The sequence below is a fragment of the Dermacentor albipictus genome, chromosome 3 (genome assembly GCF_038994185.2).
Source record: "Dermacentor albipictus isolate Rhodes 1998 colony chromosome 3, USDA_Dalb.pri_finalv2, whole genome shotgun sequence".
NCBI lineage: Eukaryota > Metazoa > Arthropoda > Arachnida > Ixodida > Ixodidae > Dermacentor > Dermacentor albipictus.
Genome location: NC_091823.1, coordinates 145581065 through 145603406, shown reverse-complemented (window position 1 = coordinate 145603406; position 22342 = coordinate 145581065). Strand labels below are relative to the sequence as shown.

At 46.3% G+C, this 22342-nt stretch overlaps 1 protein-coding gene across 2 annotated transcripts in view; it reads right to left on the bottom strand.

Moving 5' to 3' along the window:
• Gnptab (N-acetylglucosamine-1-phosphate transferase subunits alpha and beta) overlaps positions 1–21656 on the bottom strand; it is a 121344-nt gene extending 99688 nt beyond the window's left edge. For both annotated transcript variants that reach the window (XM_070536124.1, XM_070536125.1), the window contains exons 1-7: positions 21368–21656; positions 21083–21168; positions 20825–20944; positions 16223–16404; positions 3209–3411; positions 2054–2197; positions 1882–1923 (exon numbers count right to left, since the gene is read on the bottom strand). In XM_070536124.1, the coding sequence (XP_070392225.1) occupies positions 1882–1923; positions 2054–2197; positions 3209–3411; positions 16223–16404; positions 20825–20944; positions 21083–21168; positions 21368–21496 (906 nt within the window). In that variant the 5' untranslated portion in view covers positions 21497–21656. The remainder of the gene's footprint in view (positions 1–1881; positions 1924–2053; positions 2198–3208; positions 3412–16222; positions 16405–20824; positions 20945–21082; positions 21169–21367) is intronic.
• Positions 21657–22342: the final 686 nt, after the last annotated feature.

The window sequence follows — 22342 nt, the reverse complement described above, 5'->3', positions numbered from 1 at the left end:
GGTCTGTTTGGTATGACGTGCATCTTCTACATGGTAAACGGTTCTGTGAGACGTGCTGAAGTGGTTTAAGGCGTCATGGCCGGAATTTCTGCTGGCGTTGAGGTGGACAGAACACGCAACGCGATGTGTGCGCGCATATTTGAGCCTACAATCAGCCTCGGAGATGAATTGTGTATTTCCGAATGTTCCAATCACTAGTGTCCTCTATTTCTAAGCTCTATTTCTAAGCTCTCTCCTCTATTTCTAAGCTGCGGTTTAGGAGCTATGAAACATACGCGACGATCGTAACAGCGTGGGTACCGTTCTGCTACGATAGTAGCTGTGCTGTTATACTTTGACAAGCGTTCAAACTGTTCGCTGCAGCTTACATTGCGTGACTACTTGGTTGGATCGATGAGGTTTCCACCCATGAATAAAATAGTTTTGGCTAGCTTGTCCCGCAAAGCGACCGTTTACGAACTGCGCGAGTGTCCTGAGCAGTAGTAGGCGCTGGATTACAGATATCTTTGTTCTATATAGCGCATGGTCCAAGCATACGGCATCAGCGGTTATAAACGTTGTGCGGCGTTAGCCCATTTTCTCTTGCTTTTTACAGAAAGAGGATGATAACCGAACTTTTTTTTTCGGTTGTGTTCGTTCAGTTCTTTATGACGCACTCACAAGTACTACGAAAATTTTGCGCTCAAAAATAGGCACCGCATTCTTTTTACGCGAACCCTCTCATATATTATGGCTGTATACAGGCCAAAAAGGCAATGCCGAAGCAAACAGCTTATATATGTATCGTGCTGGCTCACCAACCGCAGTGATCGCTGTGTTGAGCAGCGCCATGGGCCTCATGCAGCAAGGCTAGCGTAGAGATGTGGTAATTTCAAGCATACTAGACTTAAAATGCATGAGAATGATGCCAGTGTATCACAAATATTTGATAGCGCCTGCCGCTCAGGTGTTTCGTGGTTGCCTTAGGTTGGCCGTGCACGAGCATGCGCTTAATGTTTTATGTTTTATTTCCCACACCAATCGATCAGACAGTGAGCTCATTTACCATTTAATGCTGGTAATACGGAGACGCCGCTTTTCTTTGTTGAATTAAAATCGATATAAGCAAAATAGTAAACCACACATACACGCACCGTGACTGATAATGCGTGTACACCGCGGCTGATTATGCGTGTCACATTTTTGCGCCCCCAAGACATATTTCTGCCTAAAGTAGTTACCGATGCACCGAAAGGCTTCCCTGACGACCTTATATCAGTAAATTTCACAATGTAAGATCTAAAACATCTCGAAATCGTTCAGCAGCACGCGACAGCAATACTTTCAAGCAGCGCCGCGCCGGATCGCCCAAGCCAGAGAGGAGGAAAGGCTCTCCGCGCGCCCTATCCTCCTCGCCCGGTGAAACGGTCTATAGTACAGCCTGCTTTGCACAGCACACAATCTCAGCTTAATGATGCAGGACTACTGCTAAGAGTAGGTAGTGTTAGGGAACTAGCAGTTTTGCTTTTTGTTAAATAAGAATGAAAAAGAGAACTATAATGGCAAAAGGGTGGACATCAATGGCAAACGATCCATCCACGCTGGGATACCGAAAGTAAAACAGCACCATCTGCAGGTAACTAAAATCAAAACTGACACTAACAACACAAATGCACACTTTACCAGCACCTAACAACTACAAGTGACTATATTTTGCTTCAAAAGAAGTGTGACAAAAAAAAAAGCTGGACACATTACCCACATAAGCAACCAAACATAAACACACAGTAGGAAACACAAGCACATTACAAAGGAAATATAATCAGGACAGCTTGCTGCTTCAACTGCAAAACAAAATTGCTTATAGAAGTTTCTCGTGAAGATAATTTTTTTAACACTCACGTCATTATCAGCAAACCGGCTTGCCACAAGGTCTTCATTTTCCTGCACAAATAGAGTTGGGCTTCATCACTTACATGTGCTTCATCATTTAATATGCATGCACGTAACAAGGCCAAAAGCACATGGACAAACATGGCGTCATGTCAATCTGACAGAGAAGATCACTACTCACTGATAAGGGATCAATGACTAGGGAGACCCGGCTGATTGTGACTAAGCGTGCCTTGAGCGACACATTCACTTTGGACAGCGTCTCAGTGGCCGACTTCCCTGAAGTTACCACCAGGGCCAGGCTTTCTTCTTCATACATGTACACCTGTTCCAATGGAAAAAAACATTCAACGCTAAAGAGTTTTCCACCAAAGGTAAACACAATGAAGCCAGTAAAGTACCAAATGCTTGACAGTGACTAATCATAATGGCTATAACATACTATAAGACAAATAACAGACCAACTGCATTTTCATTTGACTACAAGCGTCATTTTCTATGTGACTCCAACAATGTATGGTTTCAAGGAGGAGGCTCAAGCATGAAGTACTGAAACTGAAGAATGCCAAAGTGCGCATTGATGTAATATAAACGGCAAGTTACCATGCATCTTCGTGTCAGTGCATAAAGATGCGAGCATTTTTCTTTCTACAGACACAAGTGTATTTATGCCTTTTTAGACACTTTTCAAACATTGTAACTCCTTCCGTGTCATGAATGAGTCAAGCTTGTCCACGCATATTTGGTAAAATCAATGAATGACATGCTAAGCTTATCAACAATGCTTTTCATTTTATTGCAGTTTTCAATTGCTCATTAGCAATGCACTTCACTTTCTTGTATAGTGTATAGCATCTAACTTTTGAAATTAACGGGTTCAATATTGTCTACACTCATTTTTGTAAAGGGTTGTGCAGCAAAGACAATGGCAATTTTTGGTCAGATTTCAGGAAATTATCATGGCACAAAAAGGGTTAAAGTGGAAATAAATGAAATTTGCACCAATCAGCACATTCAACTATTTCAAGCACTTACTACTAACTGCACAACATTTTCTTGCATGAAAATAAAATAATAGTAATCTTTAAACATCTACGTGTGAGGAGGGAGGAAATGGTGTTCAAAATGAACACGTTGAATCCCAAACAAGCTTTACCTCCACAGCCATAAAAGAAGAAAGACGTTTCAATTCTTCAACATTCACAGATAAAATCAGGTCATTGAACACATTTGCTGTAGAGCCAAGAAAATCTCTAAAGCATATTTACTCAGGGGTGAACAACACTGCACAATTCGAGTGCCTGGCCACGACTTTGGTGACTTCTATATGAATTACCTTGACAACGCCGTCCTGCAATGCATAAGATAACTTCTCGGTCACCTCGTGGGCGCTCACTCCAGACGAGATCCCCGAGACCATGAGCATGTCGTCCAGAGGGACAGTGTTACTAGCTGCTGTGTCAGCTGTCACAAAGGTCATGCTGACCGAGGCATTCCTTCCAGACACGAGGGTGTGACCGATTGAAGCAACCTGCTTGGCTGTAACAGTCGAAGGCACCTTAAGTCAGTGAGCTGCAATTTAACCCCACATATCTCAAATCTTGTTCATATTCATAAAAGGGTTGTTAGAGGCAGGAAAAAAGTTAAATTAAATTGACAGCTTTGTGATTTAGAACAACAAATGTGCCACTTACACCAAAAACAGAGCTTCCATAAAAAAAAATGGCCACCACGACAGATGTTTGGTGCCACCCTGTTAAAAGCATGGAACCAGCTCCCCTTAAAATAAATTGCCCAAGTCGCAATTCTAATACAGTTGACTTCCGCTAAAAATCAATTTTGGCAAGACCGATGAAATTGATCGAATTATTGGGCAGGTCAAATTAAACAAGATGCAGGAAAAGTGCCAGAACACACAGCTAATTAATTCATTTGCCAGTATTTGCCCCATTCTAGCACGCCCCAGAATCAAATGCACACCAGCTTTTTGTGGGTCTAAAGCATAAATCTAATGTGCCCCCAATTTTTTAGGACAAATTGGCAAGCATCCAATAGATGTTTCACAATGAAGGCTGATTTTCTAATGTCAGCTTTTCTGCAATACAATAGTGTTACTGCATATGGTAAAACATGCAAATGCCACAAACATGGTTTTGATTAGATTGCATCACACAGGCAATTAACGGCCAAATTTCGAAAAAAGGCATCATAGGAGTCAGGCACGTGCATGCTGACTTGCAAGTTGGAATTATCAGGCGATCGCCAATCTTAGAATGGAAATAATTAAACTTTGGGCCCATAGAAATGCATGGGCACCTGCTGGGACATTTCCTCGGGTTTGAATTAACTTTTTAATGACAGCACATATAAAATACTTGAAATTCTTTTTTTCTATGTAATTGTGCAAAACATGCGGAGAACAGGAATAATTAACGAAATGAAAAAAGTGTTTTGCAGGAACTTTTTCAGCAATAGGGAGAAACATCACAAAGGAAACTGGAAGTGGGGATTCACACCAAGCCACGTATGGCTTCTTTTGGAATTTGTGCAGATAGCGCTCATCATATGTATACCATACGTGTTCATTTCATTTGCTTTACATCACGTGTCTGACACTCCTGGAGCTTGAGATCTTGAATCAGTCTGTGTTCTCTGAGTGTGTCTTCAAAAGAATGCAAGTTGCCTGCCAAACTTCTTCCTCCTTGTCCTGTGTTCGTGTTCTGAACCAACAAATGATGCTCGTAGCCAGTCACTCCAGTGTGGGCCAAGAATGGTTAGCCAGAAACTTTGTACTCAATACCGAAACTCAGAAAGAAAAAAAAAATTTGCCTGGTATGTTGCCTGCAAAGCAGGACTCATAAATGAAGGTAATAACCAAAAAATCTAATTAACCAGAGTCGAAATAATGGAATTCGATTGTAATAACAGAAAGCAAATGACACTGTATTTCAATATGAAAGAAAAGAAATGCAAATCCCATGCACTGGTAATCACTGTAAACTAAGCTTTGGCGAGCCAGCAAGACGAAACACAGGATCACAATATGAAACTTGAAGCGGTTTTTCATAGCACCTCGCGCAACAGATTTTCATGACCAATGCACTCTGCAACTGCCCTTAGCCACTATGGCAGGCCTTGTAGACACAAACACGACACAGCACCTTGACTAGCGAGACAGACAATCTAGACCTGCAGAGGCCACAAAGAAAGCTTCACTAAGCGCGGATTCCCATCTACGGACACTTTTGTAGCACTAAAATTGTATAATTGGGGTTCAGCAGATGTGGTTGCGAACACAGTTTCCAATAAAAAATTGCTCAGGGGAACTTAGACGCTGGTGCCTATGGGAGCTGCAAGCATGGCAGTTCTCTTGCCATGGAAATGAAGGTTAGTACACGCAGTTCCCTAAACTTCATCCTTGTGCCTCCAAATGACCTTGCAACATTGCAAGCTGTTCATTTTCAACAATATATTGCATTATACATGCAACTATATTCAATAACTCTGCATGCACGCAGTCTTTTCTGCCTTCCGAATTCGAAAATAGGGCTATTTTTTACCTACACATTGCGCAGTTTCATGCAGATGACTGCAGTGCGGGGCAGAGGCTATGACGTGCTGTACTTGGCTGACTGGAATATAGCCAATCAGAGAAGACTGTGCGTAGTTTTCTTCATTAGCAGACAAAAAGTGCCCGACTTTGCATATCCTGTGGCTTCGCACCCACTGGCTGCATACATGGCCTTGAATGAACACTAAAAGCCAGTCTATAAGTTTCCTTTCAGCAACAAATTTAGACAAACTGGAGCTAAATACATTGTGAATGCGCAGAGCACAAAGACAAGTTTGCAGTGCTTATAAAACAGTGTAGAATCTGAAACAGCCAATTTGTATAGGCGCCCCCTCCCCCCATACGAAAGTAAGATACACAATTTTATCTGCTTGAAAGATAATGTCACCTTCCTATGTGACACATGGTCACATCAGGGCCACAGCGAACTTTCACTGTTGTCGCCATGTATCACTGTAGAAACTCATTCATGCATTTAGGAAAAAAAAAATGCAAGAAGGAACATACCATATTTATTTGAATGTAACGTGACCACAATTGTAACACGTAGGTCAACTTTCCAGTCAAGCGAAGCAAAAAAAAAAAAGCAAATGTAACACGACATGAAAGGAAAAAGAAATGGGACCTTTATTCAAGAAATCACAATTAACAAACAAGTTCTCTTGGGCGATCCTTTTATGAGATAGGATCACTTTCGTGAAATTTCATGCGATTCTTCGCCAAAAGTGTCTCCGAGATGCATTTTCGTATTGTGCAAGCTCGCGATCAGTGCTAAGAGTGCTGTCAGCTGCATACCTTGAGTGGATTGGTACTGGGATGAGCCAAGCCTCACGAAAGTGAAACTATCTCGGAAAGTGATTGCCCAAGAATCGCATCATCTTCGAGCTTGTTTGAGATTAAGTACTTCTTAATTAGAGGCCGCAAAACCATTTCATCCGAGGATACTACTAGACCACGAGGCCCACAGAGCCCTTCCGGCCAGCTTCAGATACTATAAGGAGGGCCTTCCGTTGGTCTTGTCATCTGTGAATCATTGACTCGTTCACGTCGAGCCGCTAAGTCACGGTGGAGTTTCCCACCCTCTTGGTCTTCAAAACTGCTCGCCTATCGCAGCAGGCGTCATACCGAATGCACTAGGTTGCCATAAGATCGCGAATAAACGTAGTTGAAGCGCAAAAGGCCACAGGGTGCTGCAGCACTGTAACAGCAACACCAGTCACAGGCATAGCGTAAATGGTGGCGATTCCAACAAAAAAAAACAAGTTTTCACTTCGATCGACTTCTTCACAGATTGGAATGGGATGTACAGGCTGCCAACATAATGATAAAAACCACAAGATTTAGGATATGTGCTTTAAAATGATCAGTTTTGTCGTTATTGGAACGTAACGTGAGGGTCGAGTTCATGCAACGAAAATCATGAAAAAAAACTCGTGTTACAATCAAGTAAATACAGTACCAACTGCAGGGTGTCTACCAAGTTGACATTTCTAAGTTCCCCGAGTTTTCTAGGTTTTCCCTAAGTGCCACTGCAAAATTCCCTGAGTGATGCAGAACAATGTTTTATGTCAAGAAGGGCTGAAACCATATTGCCCGATGCTGTCACTCTCTAGTAAGCATGTGAAAAAACAAAACAAAAAACAACTTAATACAATTTGAATACTCAGGAATAGTGGTTATGTTATTCAAGAAGAGAATAGAAGAGAGGAGTTAGTAAAATGAGTAGTAAATAAAATGTCTTCAAAAAAAATTGCAAATCGAGTCGGACATTCTCAAATACAAATAAAAATGAGATGCATACAGAAGCAAATATTTTCGAATATGAGCTATTTCTATCAACTGATAGCAAGCTCACGGTATAAGGCCCGAACTTTGTCACAACAGATTCTCTCTCAACAGCTCGTGAATCAACCTCAACTGTACCGCCATACTCTCAGCTCATGCACGACGCCTCAGTGTTGTGTTTCATTGCTTTAAAGAGTTTATTTTGGTTTAGATGAGGGGGGCACCTGCATCTTGGCATCAGCCAACACTTTGTGGTTTGAGCTCAAGCTCCTTCAAAACGGCGGCAGCATGCTTCCTTTCCCGTTCATTCCTCAATGCATAGGCCCTTTCTGTTCTTGTCCTCCTTCCGCAACTCGTTCGCCCCATGGACCATTTGAAGCATCTTCTTGCTCTATTGCACTGTCCACGTCCAATTTTTAGAACTCCCTAGGGGCCACGAAAACGTCCGAAAAATCGGCCAGTTGGAAGAAATAAATGCATGCCTCTTACTGCCCTTAGGGCTCAAACCGCCACAGGCACATTCAAAAAAACTCTGAAGGCCTGTTGGTACACGTATTAGGCATATCGGCGCTCGTACTCTGACAGGACATACCGGGTGAATGCATGTATAATTAAGGGATACATACTGTGTCCCGTGGCATATTGCCCCTTCCCACGGTTGTTATGCTTCACTGAAACACGTTTGCATATGCTTCACCAAGTAACATTTCTGTAAACAGGCGAAGCTGACTTTCGGGAACCGGCACTATGCAAGCTTTTTTTTCCAAGTTTTCCAAGCTTCTAAGCCAATCGCGAGGACCACAAAGGCAGAGTCGGTGCCATTGCTTACAGAAGCTAATTCTTTCAAAGAAAAACACGCCACCCAATGGCTAGAAACTCAAAGCAAACATCGAAGCAGCTAGGTCTAGCAAAGCCGCAGTGGTGGTTACGGCTGCCAGGGGATTTGCATGCGAGAGCGCCGGTTCGAGGCGGTGATGTAATCAAAATGGCAGTGTTGGTGGCTTTGATTAATGCTGTTTCGAACCTGTGGTCATGGCAAAACGTCCAGAAAATCGAACGGCGAAGGGTTCTTGCGTCCAAAATTTCAGATGTTCTGATACATTGACTCAATGGGAAGCCTGCTGGTGGCAAATTATCCAAATTATCAGGCATCCAAATTATCGGGCATCTGGATAGTCAGTCGCGGACTGTACACTGGCAACTCCTCCAACGGAAGACAGGGCATCAAAGTCGATTCATTATGATTCCTGTCTGTTACTCGAGCCAGCATTACCATGACTTTCGACCCTTTCAATTACAGCTAATTTTCCCTGATAGAGGCACAAATTCCCTGAGTTTTTCCTGAGTTTTCCCAGACTACTCAAAATCCTTGAGAATTTTCGGTTTTTGCGGTTAGTAGACACCCTGCAACTGGGAAAAAGTACGATCCCAAGTCACCAAAAAAATTGGCAGACTCAGCTGTAGTTGATATCTATGTAATGCAAAGTATTGCAAGAACCACTGCAACACAATACGCCAAAGCAGGCCAAGCTGGTGAGGCCCGAGTGTGGCCCAATACACACCTTGTAATTCCTGTGGCTTTGGCAAAATTATGTTTGCGCTCCTTCAATTTGTCGCGGGTCATCAGCTTCTCAGAGTGGGATATTTTGGCAGGAAGTTTTAACATGTTTACTCGGTGAGAATCATTGCTGCCTAAGACGCCGGCTTGCATCGAGCTGCCAAGCTGTCTGGCCCGATATGTGCTTTGTCGGTTTCCTATGCGTGGTGTTTTAAGATGGCAACGGGAAACCAGAACAATATGGAGCTGGCAGGCAGCACCGGAATATAATGCCACCAGGGAGACACATGACACTCACTTCGTGCCATCCGCACCAAGAAACTGCAGTGCGTTTTGGGTTATCAGCTATTAAACATGTGCAATAGGCTTCCAACGCGATGTACTGTGAAACACACATGAGGTGAAGATGCTTATCACAATAGGGTTGGTGGCGATGGCTGTGGATGCGACCTGTGACGACTGGCGAGAAGATTTGCTAATACTGGAAGAGGAAACTGAGTGCGTGCCAGCATATTTACATGACACGGGCAGGCGAGTATTGTGGGGAAGCTACCGTGGTGGGCACCTACCATTCTTGGTCACTTGTGCCTCGTACCATTTACCTATTGTTCAAATGGGATCTAGCAGCCAGAAAATGTATCATTTTGGAAAATTCGCACACCTTGAGTACTATACGATCACAGTTTGGAGATGTAGAGAATGTTGGTGCCGAAAGATTGTTTTTTCAAGGAAGGTATAAACCGGTAAAAAAGAAGCTTTATCAGCTCATTTCTAGCGTTCTCAGCTACAAATGTTGGTGCCAGGAAATCGTAACAAGTGGAATCGTATCAACGAGGTTCTACTGCATACCGACAGTAGCAGACAAACTGATGCCTCGCATTTGCAACAGCTGCCTGTTTGTCTGTTGCCTGCTACCTTGACTTTCTAGACTACCTATACTCATCGAAACTGTGGGGTGAAAAGTGTAGCTTACATGCTACACTTTGGCAATAAAAGAATGGCTTCGTGTAGGTGGGCACAGCTACACTGTTCCAGCACCGATTAAAAAGTATGGCAATTTCCTGCACTCGTGTAGCCAGTGTAGGCAAAAAAAAAAAAAAATGCCCAAGTAATAGATTGAGTCAACACTTGTGTCAATAAAGGCAGATAAAGTGCAGTAAATAAAGCCGGAAAAACATTTCAAGCCACAAGAACGATGATCAGAAAAATCCATCTCCTAACCGTCACTTTTAAGCTAGCTGAATGATTGCAATGCCACAGTTCACTATCTTGACTTTAAACTAGCAGAATACTGGTTATAACTGAAATGATTCCCCACTGAGTCTATCAAGCGACCCAGTACTGAGCCATCGAAGCAGGAGACCTACCCGGCTCCCAAAGACTAACAGAAATCAAACCCCAAAGGGATAGGTAAAGAAAGTTTCCCTTTAATATAACATTTAAGCACAGTCTGCATTCTGCCAGTAAAAAAATCCGGACACCTAAGCTCTTCTTATGAGTTATGAATGTGGAAGCACTAATGTCCAATTGAATGCTGCTGCGCGGTCCTTTGAGTCATGAACTCCTTGCCAGCGAGCGAGCGCGTTGCAACGCTTGGCGCATTTTGATTTGTCTTCACTAAGGCGCAGTGAGAATGCAGGCGAGGGCTTGCATGGACAAGGAACGCGCGCCTAACACAGGCTTTCAAGAGTGAGAGCGCGGTTGATGTGCAGTCACGGCGATGCCTTCCCCCCTCAAGCAACACAACACCTGGTGCACCAACATAGGGGCAGGTGTACCCTTTCACCTGCACTGATCTGTCAAGGCCCACTCATGAAGTGGTGTCCCAGCCAACGGGACTTTAGGAGCCACTTCCCTGCTAAGAGACGCTCCCGGACCTTCGAAGCGAGCGGTCGCATCGCCCCTCGCTCCGACGACTACGGCTCGCCCGCCACTTCTTGCGTGCGTACGTCTCCTCCTTCGACCGCGCTTACGAGCGCAGCCCTTTTCAGGGCTCGCACGGCAGCTGGCTCGATTGCCTGAGCCACGCTGCTACACGGAGGCCCATCTCATGGGTGACGCTCCGAAGCAGCAACATCGGAAGAGGCCGAAGAAGTCAGCTCCTGGCTTCAACGACTCGGAGCACCGACGGGGCCGGCAGCACCAGCCGCGTGGTCAACAACCATGCACCGGCGGATCGCCTCCCGCGTTACGATGGAAGCGCAGACTGAAGGCTCGCGCGCTGCGTGCGCTGTCGGCTGATTCGACGGACTCCACGCCGTCATGCCCGCCTTCGCACGAGAGTGCGACGCCGACCGCGCGCGCCCCATCATCCTCGGACACTCCCTTCCGCGCATTTCCATTTGATGTGCAGAAGACGACTTCCAGCGGCCACGACGCCGCACCGTCCGCCTCAACGGACACCACCACAGAGGCCCCCACTTCGGCTGCCTCCACCGACGACGGTGCTAGCTGCGCGTCGATCGGCGACACCGACGAGAGTGCCGGCAGCTTCTTCTTACCAACCGCAAGCATGATTGGTACCGACACTTCGTCCTCCCGTATGGACGCAACAACCTCGCCCGAGGCAAGTCCTGTCCGGACCGATTCCCCATCACTGTCGTCGCCGGCGGCCTGCGCGTCGCCCCCACTCACCAACATCGAGCCCACCGCTCCTGCGGCAGGGGAGGGCTCCCGCTCGGCGACGGTGCCTGCCACCGTCACGGACGACGACCAGGCTGACGGCCCCTCGCCCAACGAGAGCTGGCCGAGTGCGCCCACCCCTGCTCCAGCTGCTGGGGGATCAAGGGAGCTCTACCAGGAAAATCCTCCGCTGCTGCCTGCGGCTGCCGAGGATGCCCAAGCCTGCCAGCCGGCAGCGGCGCAGCAAAACCAAGCCGCACGAAGGAGACGCCGTCGCCGACGGCTCGTCGACTTTGAGCCGCATGCCCCACCCGTTGACGACGGCGTCGCCCGCGATACCGACGTCACGGTACTCTACCGTCCCACCGGACGCAAAGCGACTTTCCTCGCACTGCCACGGGACGGTATCGCCGCCCAGCTCTCCCCTTTGCCAGGCGTGAGACGCGTTCGCGTCAACTTCCGCCGGAATGTGGTGGCTGCAGACGTGATGCGCGGTGCCGACTTGGCGCCTCTCCTCGAAGTGTGCGACCTCGGCGGCGTGACGGTGCGCCCCAAGGCACTACACAACAACTCCTGTGTGGGTGTCATCCATGGGGTCGACCCTTCTTTCGACGCCCGCACAGTGCGCGAAAACCTGGAAGCGCCCGTCGCGGTGCTGTCATGCTCGAGGAGTGGCGCCAGCGTCACCGTCACTTTCGTCGGGAGTGTCGTGCCTCCAAGCGTGCGGCTTTTCAAGCAGCTGCGCGCCGTTCGCGCCCGTCTTCCTCGACCGCTACAGTGCGACCGCTGCGGCGTTTTCGGACACGCCGGCGCCACCTGTTTCCGCGACGCCCGCTGCCTCCGCTGCGGTGAGTCGCATCCTACAGGAGGCTGCCCCGCGGAGAAGGCACGCTGCGTAAATTGCGGTGGACGACACCCCTCGACAGAGCCGAGCTGTCCAGAGTGGCAACGCGAAAGGAAGGCGGCCGTGCTGTTGTCTTCGTCCGAGCAGCCCCTCTCGAGGAAGAAAGCGCTTCAGCTGGCCGGCGCCACATCGCACGAGTCGCCTTTAGCCACCCCTTCGAAGAATGCTCGCGCCCCGCAGGGCCGATCCTACAGTGACGCCCTGCGTGGCCGCAACACCCAGACGGCCGCTCCCGAGCCATCACGCGGCCCACAAACCGCACCAAGCAGCGACCCCAGGGACGCGCTCATAGCCGCCCTCGCGGCTGCACTCCGTGCCGTACTAGACCAGTGCCCAGCCATCGACAGCAACATCCAACAGATGTGCGACGCGGCTATCGCGGCACAGGAAGCTTTGCTGCTTCACCACGACTAGGAGCGTTACCGTGCCTTATAAGCGAATGTAAACAACCTGCCCGCGCGCTGTCTGGGCAGCCGCCGCCGCGTCTATCTCACCCTTCTTTCGATTCCCTATCCCTCTTGTGCAGTGCGGTTGAGGTGTCCTCATCTGAGAGACAGTTACTGCACTGCACTTTACCCCAATTATTTCCTTCCCCAACAAGAACCTCTCTCTCTCCCTGCTACAGACTACAGACACCGGCTTTTTCACTCAATGAGCCATTTGACGCTTTCACATCAAAACTTCGAGAAGATACCTCTTCACGCACCTCCTCCAGCACTACAGGGGCTATTGGATAAGGAAAAAAGTTATGATATTCAGGGGTTTTAGGTGCCGAAACCACGATCTGATTATGAGGCACGCCACAGTGGGGAGGCATCGGATTTATTTTGACCCCCTAGGATTCTTTAACGTGCACCCAATGCGTAGTACGTGGGCGTCCTTGCATTCCACACACAATGGAATGCGGCCGCTGTGGCTGGGATTGAACCCGCACTCTCGAGCCTCGCAGTGCAGTGCCATAGCCAGTGCACTACTGTGGCGGGTTGCTCAATATGTGAGAGGGCACTATTCTTCACTTTGCAGTACTATACAAATACGGTCGATCCAGGATATATCAACTTCAAATGGAATCGCGAAATGATTTGATGTACATATTGATAATTTGAAATATTGAATATGTCTATCTCAGGCTTATCTCATACCCCCGCACATCTCGCACAGTTTCCACAGACAGCAAAAAGAGGTAATTTACTGATTTCCTTCTCCATGGATGTGCCGAAAGCACAAAAGCAAAATTATTTGCTCTACACTAATGTTGGAAGTAGCTTGTGCTATGGAATGGCCTTTGAAATACTGATCGCAAGGCTAACCCTTAAGTCAGGACAACACAGAAATGTACGCAGTATGGAAGTAAAACAGCATGCACAGATGTGTCACATGCCACTCTTGGTGCTCTTGAACTGTGAACTGCATGTGAATGTGCCCAGTCGCGTGCCTGTTACAATATGCCACTTACGTGGCCAATCACCACGCATCGGCAACAAGTTTTCCAGTGAGACTGCTGTGTCAGTTTTCAGTTTCAGAACTGACTCTGTGCTCTCCCTTCCTGTTGGAACCAGTAGTCATCATGTCTCATGACTATCATATTCCCATGTCTTCCTGTGTGCCGCTCGGGGCTGCAGCGTACAGCGGTGCATTCATTCTCCACCCTTCCCCTCCGGCCACTGCATTAGTGACTGCCAACACTAGACAGATGCTGTTAGATTAGAAAGGGGCTCTCAGCTTGCAGAACACCCACATCCATTCCCACTCACATGTAATACTGCAAGCACGAAAGCAGTGCACTCAGTGTGGACTGTGGTCCCGCGAATCACACAGCAAAGAGTCTTGCAAACCGTTGCTGCAATGGTCTTTCTGCGAAGTGCAGATGCGGTGCTTTTGTTAAACACAAACTGTAGTGTAAAAACATGCCCAAGTCGGTGTTGGGGCTGGATTTGTTTTGGCCACTTGCGGAAACATAAACTACAATTTGTGGGAAGCCGGGGTCTATAGGAACATGAGGGCCGTGGCACAGACATCTCCAGTTTGGCATCCGGTGCCCAGAGCCACTCCGTGGAAAGATTAAGTATCATCAACGTTTCTTGCAGGACGTGTATTGGACTGGAGAGCCTTTCATGTTCTTGAAGTACGGTGATTACCTGCCCTTGCCGATAACGAATGGGCACACATTGCATGAGCCATCCACATGTGCAGCGAGCAAAGCTGAGACATGGACCCTGCAGATTCAATGTCTTGTTTGACAGCATCAGCCAAAACAGTGTCCTTTTGAATTTGTCGGCAATAAATATTTCCAATGGCATGAAATGTGATCGTGTACCTTTCAGGAGAAGCACACTTGCAGCGTTATGGCGCAGCGGAGTACTTGATACACAAAATGTGGCAGTGAATGAGAGTTCAACACATGCATAGCACAGTGCTATATTTTCACATGCGATTCCTAAGGCGATCTAACAACTGTTCAACACAGCCAATAATTCAATATATCTGAGTTTAGTATATCTGGGATCGAATGTACATAGCAGCGCTTTTTGAAGTAATACATATCGTGTTCTTTTCCAAAGTGACACTGTTTTCTCACAGCACTTGCTTGAGGTACATGTACTGTCAGTGGGACATCCATTGACTACAATGGTAAAGAGCTGCCATCCCTGTGTGCTGTATCATGGTAACTTAAGCAATCCAGCTTTTCTCCCTATTACCATATTTACTCGATTCTAAGCACCCCCTTTTTTTCACGATCGCGATGCCAAAAGTGAGGGGGGGTGCTTAGATTTGAAAAATCTAGAATGACCCCCCCCGCTCCCTCTTTTCGCTGCGACATCACGACGAGACGGGTGCGAGAAATAATATTGCATTTTGCAAATATTCAAAAGAAAAATCTGTGCAGACAGTGAACCCACCCCTTGTGTTGGATGCTCAGTCCCTAACACTGCCACTCGAGTTCGTCGCACCTCCGTTCCGTTGAAGTGGTTTGTGATCAAGCACTTCTTAAATGATTTGACCACAACGTCCACTTGGACCCACTTCCACGCGTCCGAAATCCACTTTGCGATGGTTGATGTGGACGCTGTCTGCAGCTTTTCCGTCGGCGTCTTCTTGCAGTCAAGGTTTCGCACCCACTCTTCGTACTCCTGTCGGAGATTGGCTTTGAAGGGCTTGTTGACTGAAACGCAGAGGCGCACGGTCGTCACGAGCTCGCGCACCTCTGCAGTCCTGCCGTACGGCAAACTTGCGCCGCGGACGCTGTTCCACCTCAGGACGCTGACGGCTCCAGTTCGATGAGAGAGTGAGCAAGCGTGCTTGGCGGCCTTGGCTACACGCTCTTCCTAACAAATAGGAGAGTGCTTAGATTCGCATGCAAACTTTTTTCCAAATTTTTTCGCAAGAATAGAGGGGGGGGGGTGCTTAGAATCGCGAAAATACGGTAAGTTCTTTTTTTTTCGTATTCTAACTTTTATGTTTTTGGTCACATTGAGCTGTACGTGTGTGTCTTTCACGTGTGAGCTGATTTAGTGAATGATTTTTATATGTTCTTTTGGCATTTTTTCATAGTAAAGCTTAGGTTAATAGCTTTAGCTCGTCTTCTGTTTCTTTTTTGATAGCACACCTTCTAATAAGGTAATTTCTTTCAACCCCATACTGATAAACCTAATTTAATTCAATCACATACCGATAAACCTAATTTTCAACCTTGTCGCTATGCAAGCAAGTCCAACAAAGTCATGCCAATGTTAAATGTGCATAACTCACACGCAATCCAAGCCGCAAGAATGGACAAATTATAAATCAAGGCATTACAGTAGAAACAACGAAGGCGTGACAATTTTTGTGCCTACATTAGATGTGGCAAGTTCGTGAGTGAATTAATGAATTAAAGCTGTGAAGAGCAATTGACTTCCAAATGTTTTACCTGCGTCCACAGAGGAGTAGAGAAGTGCGACAAGTGAATGTGGCTCCTTGAGGTGGTGCGACAGCCGAAAGACCCGCTCCACCTCGCCATCTTGCACGGTGGGCAACGAAGAGGCATTTGAGTCAAGCTTCAGAATAAGGATTGGAGACATGACGCACATCTTGAACGGGCACACTGCTGGGCTGCGGAATGAACAGCGCGGGCACCAATTATCAGAGCCAATTAAAAATCTAGTTATACAGTTCAACGTCGTGAAACCACACACAAACTATGAAAGATGCCACAGTGAGGGCCTACAGATTATATTGAACCTCCCTGGGTTCTTTAACACACACCTAAATCTAAGTAAACAAGCCTTTTTGCATTCTGCCCCCATTGGAATGTGAATGCGGTGGCCGGGAATCGAATACACGACCTCGTGTTCAGCAGCAGAATGGCATAGCCAATGAGTTATTGCAGCAGATGATGATTTGTGAATATTAGTGGCTCAGATATGGCCAGAGTGCCAAGAAAAAAAGGTAATGAATTGTCAATAGCAGAATGCAGTAAAATTTTAAAGTTGTGAATGGCAGATGTTACTTGGCTGTAGAGAGGGCTAAAAATTTATTACTGCGATGTGCGTAAAATGTATAGGTATTAAAATAATGTCAATGACTAGTGATGTATGCTATGACCACAAAGGTTCAATTACAAAGGAATTATGTAGTAAACGTGTAACAGTAGCACTTTTACCTCACCAGCGGGCTCTTGAACGCAAGGGCTGGGAGGCACAGGCTTCCGAAAAATGCTATCGCAGCAGCAGGCTCTCGTGAGAGGATGTGCCACGAATCCCTTGGCCTTATAACATGCAATGTACCAACATCTCTCAAATACTTTAAACCTAACTTACTGTCAGAAAGTGGCAAAAAGTGGCTAATATTGTTTGGTGGAGGGGAATGCGTTGTCTGTATGCTGGGGCAAAGTACTCTTTTCTTTGGGCTTCTACTTTCCGACACTCTCACATGACGTGAAAGACCGTTAGCTTCACGCCACATTTATCGCAGACAGAAGGTTGCCCACTGGTACACAGGTAGGAGTGAGTGGCGTACGTGTGCCCTATCGCAAGACGGAAAAAAATAACCTCGGTTTGTCTTATATTCATTACTGGTGCCAAATTTCCTACATTTGGCTTAACAATATTGAGTTTATTAAGCGTGTCAGTGTCCAAGATACCTTGTCAATCGCCCCTCAGTTTCCCGCATCGGATGGGCTTTAAATCTATAGCAGGGACAGCCATGGAAGAATTATTTGGTTTTGTGGTCACTGATGCAAGCATATTACCCTCAATGCCTCTGTGGCCAGGTAGCAAGTATATTATGATGTGTTTATGAGATGCATACAAAGAGCAGAGGATTGAATGAAGTTCAGTAAAGACGGGGATCCTTTTATGTTTTGTGTAGACATTAAGGCTTTGACGACAGTTAATGAATCTGTAAATATTATTCCCTTTCATAGTTTTTTTCCTTGATCTGTCTTACAGCCAACAATAGTTCATAGGCCTCCGCTGTAAGCATGCTTGTTTCCAGGTGCAGACCGGCGGATTCCGGGAAGGATGGGCCGACTGCAGCATAAGAAATGCCAGCATGCGACTTTCAAGCATCAATGTAGAATTCCAGAGACGGGTACATTGACCGACGCTCTGGGAAGTGCTTTTTTATGTGTATTTCTGGAGCATTCTTGATAACTTCCACAAAAGATGTGTCGCAATCAATCAGCTGCAACAGCCACGGTGGTAATGGCTAGGCTGGAGCCATTAGACGGTTTTCAAGAAGTGGGACAGCCATTGCTTCGCTGAGGTTCCTCACACGCAGCGAGAAAGGTTCTCTCACTATTGGACGATTATGGAAAAGCGTGGCACAAGCCATATATTTATGGTTTTGTTAGAATAATGTTCAGGGCTACAGTGTGCTTTCAAGAAATACATGAAACTGGAGAACTATCTTTGCAGATGGAGTGACCACTCATTGGATTCTACATAGACTTTGTACCAGGCTAATTCTGAAAGCTCCTCTCGCTAGGCAGATACCTAAATGATGAACAGGATCGAGCATTTTTAGGGTACTTGGTGTAGCACATCCCAGACAAGTAGCCTAAACACAATGGTATAAAACTTTTGTGAAGATTCATTGAGCATTTTCTGCCACCGCCCCAATTTGGGTGCAAGAGAATTCTCAATATGTTCATTGTTTTCAGGCACTTGGCCTGGAGGTATCTGATGTGGGGGATGAAACTTAGTTTCGAATCGAGTACGACACCTAGGAATTTATCAGACTACGCTAAGTGCGGTATTTTCAGTTCAGGAGCTGTGGTTTCTGCCCTGAACTAGGACACATGACCAATAGTAGGAGTAGTGATTGCTTGCTTTTTATTAGGTAAGAACAGAAAAAGAAAGGAAGGGAATTTATGCTGACCACCTAACTGTCTAGCATTGCAAGTAAGCAGGAGGAATAGGAGAAGAGATAGAGAGAGGAACCTTAGTGCCAGAAAGGTGAAGAGGTCGGCCTGAGTGAAGTGTCTCTTTCCCGCTACTCCACAGTGGGAAGGGGGTTTGGAGGAAAAACAGACATAAGATGTGAAGAGGACGGAGGGTGACATGATGAAGACCATGATGAGAGCTCCAAAATATACTCTTTGTGTGCAAAGTGTACGCGCACGCCTCACAATGCATGTATCTCCGCAGGCAGAGATTGAGGCTGCTTGAGCGTATACAGGAGACTGTCTATAGTGCGCACAATTTTCGCAGCTGTCCGTGCCACTGGCGCATTGAAAACCAAAGAGTAGCAGCTGTAGAGCATAGAATATTTGCCCGCAGCATGGCCTTGATGAAAGGGTCCGACGGGGATGCTTCGGCGCACTGCCGTTGTGCGTGCCAACATTCCAAGACAAGTGTGACACATGAATAGGGAGAATACGATAAAAGAACAGGGAGCAAAGATAGCAGAGAAGATAGGAAAGAGAGAGATATACATGTTAGTCAACACTTGTCAGCATTGCATCTTTTATCGCTGAGCTGACAAGTGTTAACTGGAGCAGCCATGCATTTTGCCTCAGGTTTACAGGAAGCACGATAAAATGCAAGAACATGCAGGACATGCATGAAGAAAGCAAAATAAGAAAGCTTGCAAACACCACCAGTAAAGTTACAAGTACATACGTGTATGGCCTAAATCTAAGGAAATAAAACAGGAAAAAAGAAAAATGAAGAAGATACAATAAGCAATTTTTAATATGTGACAATGTTTTCCTTCTTTCATGATTACTGTGCGAGCATGAAAATAAATTGTTCAAGAAAGTCTCACTCACACATTGCAGTAAGGACTTGAAAATTTCACGTTTTAGAAATGTATATTTAGAAAGACTGTGCGCTATTAAAACAGAAACTAAAAGCACATAGTGTCAACTAGGTAAGGCCACATGATGCTGGTAGTAAAGCCTGTATGTGCACATTATGTAGCGTTGACAGAGATGTAGAAAGCATTAAACAACATGTACCAAAACTAAAATGAAATTGGTGAGGTAAACAGCTGAGACAACTTTGAATGACACCTGCAGTGGAAGTACTTTGCAAACATGCCTCCATTAGTTGTTGGCATTACATATTGGCAACTTGCACTTGCAAAAAAATCCACAACACATGAAGGAACACAAAGTACATCATATGCATACCTTACACTAACGATGCAAAAAATATGACTTGGCATTCACTATTTAAAAAAAAAGAAAGCTCACTTTAGGAAAGGCAGTCTCATCCTGTAAAACCAGTTGCATTATAATTTTACTGCAACAGCGGTTAGAACCTAGGAAGCAATTTTTGAATTACTTAGCAAAAGTGACCGTATTAACGTGTGACCGAGTAAGACAGATATTATCAATTTTACATAGCAATGCCATGTGATTATCGTGTTTTTTAAGCAAAATATTGGCCAGTGCACATGTGTCGAGCAACGTATACAGATTTTGTTGACAGTGCTTGCAAAAGACATTGTATGCATTCCGTGTTCCTTACAGAAATAGCGAGTCTTTATTCACTATGAACAGTGAAACTCATCAACGTTCTAGCACCTCAGAGCTGTGTTTACTAATGCAGAAAAGTTTCAAATGAAACTCCAGAAAGAAATACCGTGCCAGATACATTACTAAACAAATAGATATCACCGCATAACGGGTAAGCACACACCAGTAATAAATACAAAACCGCAGCTTCCACTCAACAGATCAGGGAGTAACTATCGCGAAGTAACCCGCCGCGGTGGCCAGCTATCGTGTTGAGCTGCTAAGCACGAGGTCGCGGGATCAAATCAAAGCTGCTGCGGCGGCCGCATTTCGATGAGGGTGAAACGCAAGAACGCCGTGCCCCGTGCGGTGCACGTTAAAGATCCCCTGGAGGTCAAAACTAATTCGGAGTCCCCCACTACGGCGTGCCTCATAATCAAATCATGGTTTGGCACGCAAAACCCCCGAATTAAACTATCGCGAAGTTATGGTAGCATGAACTTTTACCGCTATTAATTCACTACACTTAAGTTTGAATGCACGTCTTTGAGTATTCCTGCGCATGCTTACCTCGACTTATTGGCCTCTAGCATGAGTTGTTTCCTGATGAGGGACAGATTCCTCACTAGCTCTGGGTCCGTGCCGTTCACCCAGGTGTAGACAGCGTCGATCGGCATGTCTTGACAGAGCCTGCGATGTCGGACGTTAGAAAAAAAAGATTTACACAAACTACCCACTGCATGCCAATGTGCAAACAGAGGCCTGCTGACCCGGCCGCTCGAACGTCAACACGTTCACAAAATGGAACAAAAATAACGCGACACTAACCTGTCTTGGTAGTTCTCGCCGGCGATGTTGTCTCTGAATCTGTCGAAGACGGCAGCATACTTGGTCTTACTCCAATCAAATGCAACCTGTAGCAGAGAAAAACGTTGCGAAAATTCGATCTCTACGAGGCAGTTCCCTGGCATCACACCCAATCCGTTCGTTTATGCGTGACATCCGTAAACCGATACGTGCTACGGAGTCTCAGTGAGAGACGGCGTGCCGAAAACACGCCGGTTCGCAGGGCCCACGATCGCATGATTAGGAGGAAATAGTTTGGTAACTTACCTCGCAAAAATGTAAGGCTGAAACAGCAAAAACGGCGAAGGCGAGAAGCGAAACCACACAAAGACGCTTCTCCGACAAGACGTTGTAGGTTTGCCGTTGCAGCAGCTTGCAAAACACGTTTCGGCGCATGGTTCTCTCCCGAATATGATCCTTTCCGGCTCTGCTCTTGTGCCTCAACGGGGCTTATCATTTTCTCGTGATAGCCGCTGGTTATCGGGTCGGACAGCTCGGCGGCGGAACGGCGAGGCGAAGAGCACATGCGATCCGCGCCGATCCAAACAAACCACGCGACGAGCGACGAATGCCGTCACGTGAACGTTGGTCACGTGGACATAGAAACTGTTGATGATGATAAATAAATGGCGCGGAATGCGAAATTTAAGTTCTTGCGATTCGCTGTTATTGAGAAACTTAGACGGCATAAGGTGAACATTTAAACAATTCGACCATTCGGTATACCTTACCAAAAATAAAACTTAATGCTACGCAGACGTTCTGTGATAGTACACCTGCACACTGTCGGTTTAATACAACAAGAACACGCTGAATGTGCTGTTTTGAAGCGAGCATAATTTATTCGGCGACGTGCGCTGACAGCCACAAGGTTGATTTTGGCGGAGCGCTTCTGCCCTTTTGGCTGGCGAAATGCACGGGCGTGCATCGAGGGTCCCTCGATGAATTTGTATGAGGCCTGATGTAACGCTGGAACATATGTATTTGTGAGTAAGTTCCGGGAAGGAAAGACACCTGCAGCATAGCGCGGCGCAACTTCATGTTTCTGCATCTATGAATACAAAACATTTTGCAAACAAGGCCGCATGTCGCAAAGAAGTAATGCCGGTAAGTATTGCCTGGGTTGTAGACAGGCGCCGTGAAGCAGTAAGTCGTGTCCTGAGGTGTGACCGTGTGGTGCGTGTATCTGTTGAGAGGCTGATGCTTGTGTACCCAGCTAAACCTCACAAGTTGCTTCTTACG